At 38.7% G+C, this 7642-nt stretch overlaps 1 protein-coding gene across 1 annotated transcript; it reads right to left on the reverse strand.

Moving 5' to 3' along the window:
- Positions 1–438: 438 nt before the first annotated feature.
- On the reverse strand, positions 439–7280 carry LOC122063502 (the record flags this gene model as incomplete). Its single annotated transcript, XM_042627197.1, is given in 3 exon segments — positions 439–773; positions 6332–6468; positions 7181–7280. Coding segments are annotated over 3 exon segments (447 nt in total), but the record flags the coding sequence as incomplete, so codon positions are not given.
- Positions 7281–7642: the final 362 nt, after the last annotated feature.

Genomic DNA, 7642 nt, shown 5'->3' on the forward strand with positions numbered 1-7642 from the left:
ACCCACTGTTACCGAGCGTTTAGTTAATCGGACCTCGTAGATGAGGCATAGACATGTTTTTATTTGGTTGGTCGGTTACTAGTCCATATTCGGGCTCATGTTAATCGGGATAATTGGGCTAATCGGGCTACAAATGGGAAAGAAAGGGACTCTAAATGGTTGGATATCTAAACACCAAGAATGACCAGTCCATAATCGAGATAGGCCTGACAACGGGCCATTCACTAACCGGTCAGTTCCGGTGCAGGTCAGCATTTGATAACCCTAGATTAGATACTACATATAATAAAATAGAGGTAATAGGATTGGTCATCTGACATGTTCTCAAGCAAGCCCATTACATTTATAAAAGAGAGGCAAGAGGAGTTGTTATCTGACATGTTCACCAATAACATTATTCTGATTAGCAGAGATATGAAGGACGTACAAGAAAATACGTACAGAGTTAAATAGAAGATCCATTCCAGTAGCTATTGGTTATCTGACATGTTCTCAAATAAGCTTATTACATATAATAAAATACAGGCAAGAGGATTTGTTATCTGACATTTTCTCAAGTAACCTTATTCTGACTTATGGAGATTATGAAGAATGTACAAAGAAGCAGATGACAAGAAAATACATACAGAGTAACTTAGAAGATCTAATCCAGTAGCTATTGTCACCATCTTGCTCTTCTCAAACATTTTTACGAGAAGAATCATGACAATAACATGTCCCACCTTTGTCTTCAATTCATCCAGTGAGCTGATTTTCATCCATTTAGGTCTCTCCTACATACCAATAGCAAGAATCATAATTAAGTTTTTATGTTCTTGGCATTAACCCAATGAACATGAATAAGCTGAGATTTAAGAACGCCATATTTTTCAAAACCATATGTTAAGTTTGTCTCAAATTCTTGACCCGTTTTGAAGATTGACCTGCTCTGACATATTTTGGTGGCGACCTGAATGGGCAGTTTTCTGAGATCTGTGATGGAAGGAGAGGGGCTGGGAGCCCAACACTGATCTCGTATGGGGGTGCGGGGGCATAGTATGGTTCAACCAGATCGACCGCGACCCAATGGGTCGACCCGCAACTTGGAGTATATATATTGTACTGTTGCTTGTTGAGAAAGTCATTGTATTTTGGGGGTTTTTTGAGCTAAGGTTTCAGGGCGAGTTTTCTCACCATTGCTTAGGTGTAATCTCTCTTCTGCATAGTGAAACATCTTCTTCTTCGCCCGAGGACATAGCACACCACCCTGGTGTGTGAACCTCGTTAAATCTGTGTCATGCGGATCTATTGTCTCTTTATTTTTCGTATTTCTTGGTGTTTGATGTAACAAATTGGTATCAGAGCTTCGGGTTACTTAGATTCATGGCTTCAACGAAATACGATATTGATAGGTTCAACGGTAACATCAATTTTAGTTTGTGGCAGGTTCGAATGATGGTTGTTCTCACGAAGCAGGGTTTGAAGAAAACCCTATTTGGGAAGGCGAAGAAACCTGCAACTATGTCCGATGATGATTGGAACGATTTGGATGATAAAGCCCTTTCAGCTATTCAGTTGTGTCTTTCGAATGATGTTCTACAGGAAGTTCTCTCAGAGAAAACGGCTGCAGAGTTATAGGTGAAGTTAGAGAATCTCTACCTCACCAAATCCCTCACCAATAGGTTAAGATTGAAGCAACAACTGTATACCCTTCATATGGGTGAAGGTACTTCTATTAAATCCCACATATCAGAGTTCAATTCTATTGTTATTGATTTGAAAATGATAGATGTTAAAATAGACGATGAAGATTTGGCCCTATTATTGTTATGTTCTATGCCTCCATCTTATAAGCATTTTAGGGATACCATGATTTATAGTAGAGAGACAATCTCTATTGAGGATGTCAAAACGAATCTGCAAAGCAAGCAGAAGACTGATGATGAGTTGACGTCTGCCAATAAATCTGATGGTATTGGTTTGGTAGCTAGAGGTAGAACGAATGAAAGGGGTTCAGATGATGAAAAAAAGAAGGCTAGATCAAAATCTAAGCACAATAATTTGACCTATAATTACTGTAAGAAAAATGGGCATATTAAATCTGAATGCTACAAGCTTTTAAATAAGCAGAAAGCAGGTGGTGGTGCTCAAAATCAACAAAAAAGAGATGATTCTGCAGAAGCTAGTATTGCTGAAGATGAGAGTGAGTCATGCTTTTGGTGACTGATGACAGAGTTAGATCACAGGATGAATGGATTCGTGACTCTGGTTGTTCCTACCATATGTGTCCCAATCGTGAATGGTTCTCCACATACGAATCAGTTTGAGGTGGAGTTGTGTTGATGGGAAATAATGCTTCTTGTAAGACTATTGGAATGAGAACGATCAATATTAAGATGTATGATGGCATTGTCAGAACCTCGTCTAATGTCAGGCATGTCCCTGATTTGAAGAAAAATCTCATCAATTTAGGCACTCTTGATTCAAATGGGTGCAAGTATACAGCTGAAGGTGGAGTCATGAAGATCAACAAGGGTGTTCTCTTGTTGATGAAAGGAATCAAGGTTGGCAGTTTGTATATATTGCAGGGTACTACAGTCACTGGGTCTGTTGCAGCAGCTTCATCATCTATGTCTGAATCAGATGTCACAAATTTATGGCACATGAGGTTAGGCTATATAAGTGAAAGAGGGATGGCATCATTAAGTAAAAAGGGTTTGTTGTGTGGTCAGAGTACAGGAGCAATGGAGTTCTGTGAGCATTGTGTTTGGGAAGCAGTTTTAGTACTGCTATTCACAAGACCAAGGGAACTTTGGACTACATTCATTCAGACCTATGGGGGCCCTCCAGGGTTGCTTCAAAGGGGGCTGGTGCAAGGTATTTGCTTACTTTCATTGATGATTTCTCTAGGAAGGTTTGGGTCTATTTCTTGAAGCACAAAAATGAAGTATTTGTCACTTTCAAACAGTGGAAGAATTTACTTGAGAAGCAGACCGGGAAACAAATTAAAAGGTTGAGAACCGATAATGGCCTAAAGTTTTGTGAAGGTGACTTTAATGAGTTCTGCAAAAACGAAGGTATTGCAAGACACCATACAGTTGTTAAAACACCCCAACAGAATGGAGTGGCAGAGCGTATGAATAGAACCTTGTTAGAAAATGAGAGGTGTATGTTATCAAATGCAGGATTGGGCAAGGAGTTCTGGGCAGAAGCAGTTAACATAGCAACCTTGTTGGTGAATCGATCTCCTTTCACAGCTATTGAGTGCAAGACTCCAGAAGAAGTTTGGTCAGGTAAACCTGCAGACTACTCAAATTTAAAAGTGTTTGGATGTCCTGCTTATGCACATGTAAATGAAGGGAAGTTGGAACCTAGGGCTAAGAAATGCATTTTTCTTGGGTATGGATCTGGAGTGAAAGAATACAGGTTGTGGTGTCCTGATCCAAAGTCTACAAAATTTCTTATTAGCAAAGATGTTACCTTTGATGAATCTGCTATGTTGCATCCTAGGAAAGAAGCTCCTGTTCATTGTGATGAAGGTCAAGAAAAATCTAGAGAGAAGGTGGAGTTTGAAATTGGTGGTTCATCTTCAAACAAAGCACAATCGATTTTAGTTTAGCTGCCTACTTTTACTGAAGGAGATGATGCTCAAGAGAATCAAGAAAAAGAGCGGTACAACATTGCCAAGGATAGACCAAGGAGGAATATTAGACAACCACAAAAGTATGGGCATGCTGAATTTGTTGCTTATGCATTGTCTGTTGCAGATACAATTGAAAATAGTGAGCCTGCAACATATTCTGAAGCTGTTACTTCAATTGATTCTACAAAATGGTTGATTGCCATGAATGAGAAAATGGAATCTCTTCATAAAAATCAGACTTGGGAGCTTGTCAAGCCGAGAACAGAGAAGAAAATTGTTGGTTGCAAATGGGTCTTCAAGAAGAAGGAATCTGCCTCAGGTGTTGAAGATGCTAGGTACAAGGCACGTTTGGTTGCAAAGGGCTACAGTCAGGTACAAGAAATTGATTTTAATGATGTTTTCTCACCTGTTGTTAAGCATAGTTCTATTCGTGTCCTACTTGCTTTAGTTGCTATGCATGATTTGGAGTTGGAGCAACTTGATATGAAAACAGCATTCTTGCATGGTGAACTAGAACAGATTTATATGCATCAACCTGAAGGGTTTGTTATTAAAGGTAAGGAGGACCGTGTATGCTTGTAGAAGAAGTCCCTATATGGTTTGAAACAGTCTCTTAGACAGTGGTATAAAAGGTTTGATTCAGTTATGGCTAGTTTTGGATACTCCAGGTGTCAATGTGACTGTTGTGTTTATTTCAGAAAGCTCTCTGATGGGTCATTCATATATTTGTTGCTTTATGTTGATGATATGTTGATTGCAACAAAAGATAGGAATGAGGTCAACAGGTTGAAGAAACAATTAAGTTCTAAATTTGAGATGAAAGATTTGGGGGCAGCAAGGAAGATCCTTGGTATGGAGATCAAGAGGGATAGAAAAGCAGGGAAGCTCTGGCTATCTCAACAGTACACTGAGAAGGTATCGAATTGTTTTGGCATGAAAGATGCCAAACCTGTAACTACTCCTCTTGCATCTCATTTTAGACTTTCAGTTTTTCTATCACCTAAGACAGATGAAGAGGTAGAATACATGTCACGTGTTCCATACTCTAGCGCAGTTGGCTCCGTTATGTATGCTATGGTTTGCATTCGTCCTGACATTTCACAAGTTGTTAGTGTGGTGAGCAGATATTTGTCATGTCCAAGTAAAGCTAATTGAGAAGCAGTGAAGTGGATACTTAGGTACTTGAAAGGGACCTCTGGCGTTTGTTTGGAATTTGGGAGGAATGGTGATAGTTTACCTGGTTATGTTGATTCAGATTATGTAGGTGATCTTGACAAGAGGAGGTCACACACAGGCTATGTATTTACTCTTGGAGGAAGTACGGTTAGTTGGAAAGCTACTTTACAGGCTACAGTTGCATTATCTACTACTGAAGCAGAGTATATGGCAGTGACTGAGGCAATTAAAGAAGCTATTTGGCTTAGAGGTTTGTTGGGAGAACTCAGCATGGATCATTGGGTGACTGTTGTCCATTGTGATAGCCAGAGTGCTATTCACTTAACTAAAGATCCGAAATATTATGAGAGGACAAAGCACATTGATGCTCGGTATCATTTCATAAAAGAGATAATTGCTCAAGGTAATATTCAAGTGTTGAAGATTGGTATTGAAGACAATCCAGCTGATCTCGTATGGGGGTGCGGGGGCGTAGGATGGGTCGACTCGCGACTTGTTGAGAAAGTCATTGTATTTTGGGGGTTTTTCGAACTAGGGTTTCAGGGCGAGTTTTCTCTCCGCTGCTTGGGTGTAATCTCTCTTCTGCGTAGTGAAACATCTTCTTCTTTCCCTAAGGACGTAGCACACCACCCTGATGTGTGAACCTTGTTAAATCTCTGTGTCGTGCGGCTCTATTGTCTCTTTATTTTTCGTATTTCTTGGTGTTTGATCTAACACCATAGTATAGTTGCAGGTATATCATTCAAAATCTGGACAAGGCATGTTCAGTTTTTGAGCTATAAATGGACTGACAATAGGTTCTGAGTCAGCTCCACAGCATGCCAATTAAATTATAGATGCATATCTAATTCTAAAACTAGTGTGCTTACACTCATGGTAATAAAAGGACCTATGTCATTATCCTAAATCAAATTTCAACATGGCTACTACCAAGACAACGATTTGAACCTCCAATTAGTTGGTATCCCTTTGACAGGATATCCTTTTTTTTTTCATTCAACAGCTAAAATATGTCTGATGGAAAAAGAACCAGATCAAAAACATTGCAAGAGAAGAAGGTTATTTTTTCAAACAGTATATTTACAAAAGAAGAATTCCTATGTGTCCATTCAGTGTCGCTACTAAATTATGCCCTATTGAGGTGGCCAGGAAAAAAATTGGTATTAATGGATGGGTTGACAGGCCAAAAGTCAGTCTAAGGGGCATTTATCAATGATTCGTATGGATTTAGTATCCTAAACTTCTTTCAATGTATAAAAATTAGTTGATTGAAGTATAAAATGAATTCAGTGTTAGACACATCATTAATGGTCAAATTCCAGCAAATTATGATGATGTAAATGCCAAGGGACATCTTTAGTGACAAAATTTGCTGTAATCTAATTTATTAGTTCTAATGAACAGGAGCTTCACCCTGATAAGTGTATTTAAGAGAAAGTTAAACATCAAGTACCAATGATAACAGGAAATGAGATGTTGGTTCATCTAAGCAACATACGTACTTGCAGTTCAGTTCAAATGAACTTTACCAACCTTCAATGCGAACATCCCAAACAAGGAAGATCCCTTGGAAGAAGCTTTGGAGGATACACCAGGAGGCTCATTACTGATAAATAGTCCATACAATCCCATTCCAAATATCAGCATGACAGTACCAGCAAGATAAACATCTGCATTAAGATGAGATTGACTCTTTAATACGTAATATAAAGCATAAATATATCATATGTAATCAAGAAGGAATTCCTCAAACTTTTGCCCCTTTATGGTTGAATGAGTTAGAGGGTTATTACTGAACCAAACAGAAAAGGTGAATTCTGCACCCAGAAGTAGAATGCCTTAACTGTGCGAAGAATACAGCACAAATATAAAAATATTTCCAGTTGCAGAGTATGAACTTACTATTTCATGGAATATTTTCACCAAAAGCACCAAGATGTGATTGAACTTTTGTTTTCTTTATTTCATTTTCCTTTGGGGAGGGGGAAGACCAACGTACTTCCTCATTGGAAAGGGCCTAGACGTCTAGGTGACACCAACAAGGCACCGCTTTGACAACTATGAAATATACAGATGGTATTTTAGCCCTAGCTTTCTCAAATCAGATAAAATGTAATATCGAGCTTGTTAGATGGGTTGCTAGACAACCTCTTTTATCCATACCAACATTAATGTGCTTTGATGCACATTTCTTCAGGCCCAAAAGTGAGGCCACGAGTAGTAGAAGGATAGAGTTAAAACTTGAGCCAGCTGGATCGATTTGCAGCACATGATGAGGAAAGTATTCAGTCAACCATCTAGTGTTTTATCTAATTGTTTACTTGGACTGCTAACGGCTAAGATAAAAGAAACCCATTATGAAGTGAACTTTAAGAATCTAACCAATAGCTTCAACTAATCGTAGAACCATCTGTCCTGTATGAACTCCTTTGAGACATGCTGTCCAGTATACCTTGTATGCCTCAAAAATGTAAACACAACCCTGCACAGAGCAGACGCTAGTATTAGACTATTAGTCAGCTTCATGATCTCCAGCCCAAATCGGGGAAAAAAATACAAACAAAAAATGCACGCCTAGATGATCAAAGAATTATCAAAATAGATTCATCCTATCAAATATATACTCCAACAGTAATAGACCTATACAAACCAATGAAATTTGTGAAGTGCAAGAATCAATCTCCATGAGCCTGAAACCTCCACATGGATCAAATTCTTAAAGTATGTCTCTTCACGGAAGGAAAATCAGTTCGAGATTCTAGGGATTTAATATCTATAAATGACCTATTGAACTTAAAACTCTCTTATTTTCTATTGGAAAAGCAGAAGCAAGAAGATTAGCAT

This window comes from Macadamia integrifolia, unplaced genomic scaffold (assembly GCF_013358625.1).
Source record: "Macadamia integrifolia cultivar HAES 741 unplaced genomic scaffold, SCU_Mint_v3 scaffold1342, whole genome shotgun sequence".
Taxonomy (NCBI): domain Eukaryota; kingdom Viridiplantae; phylum Streptophyta; class Magnoliopsida; order Proteales; family Proteaceae; genus Macadamia; species Macadamia integrifolia.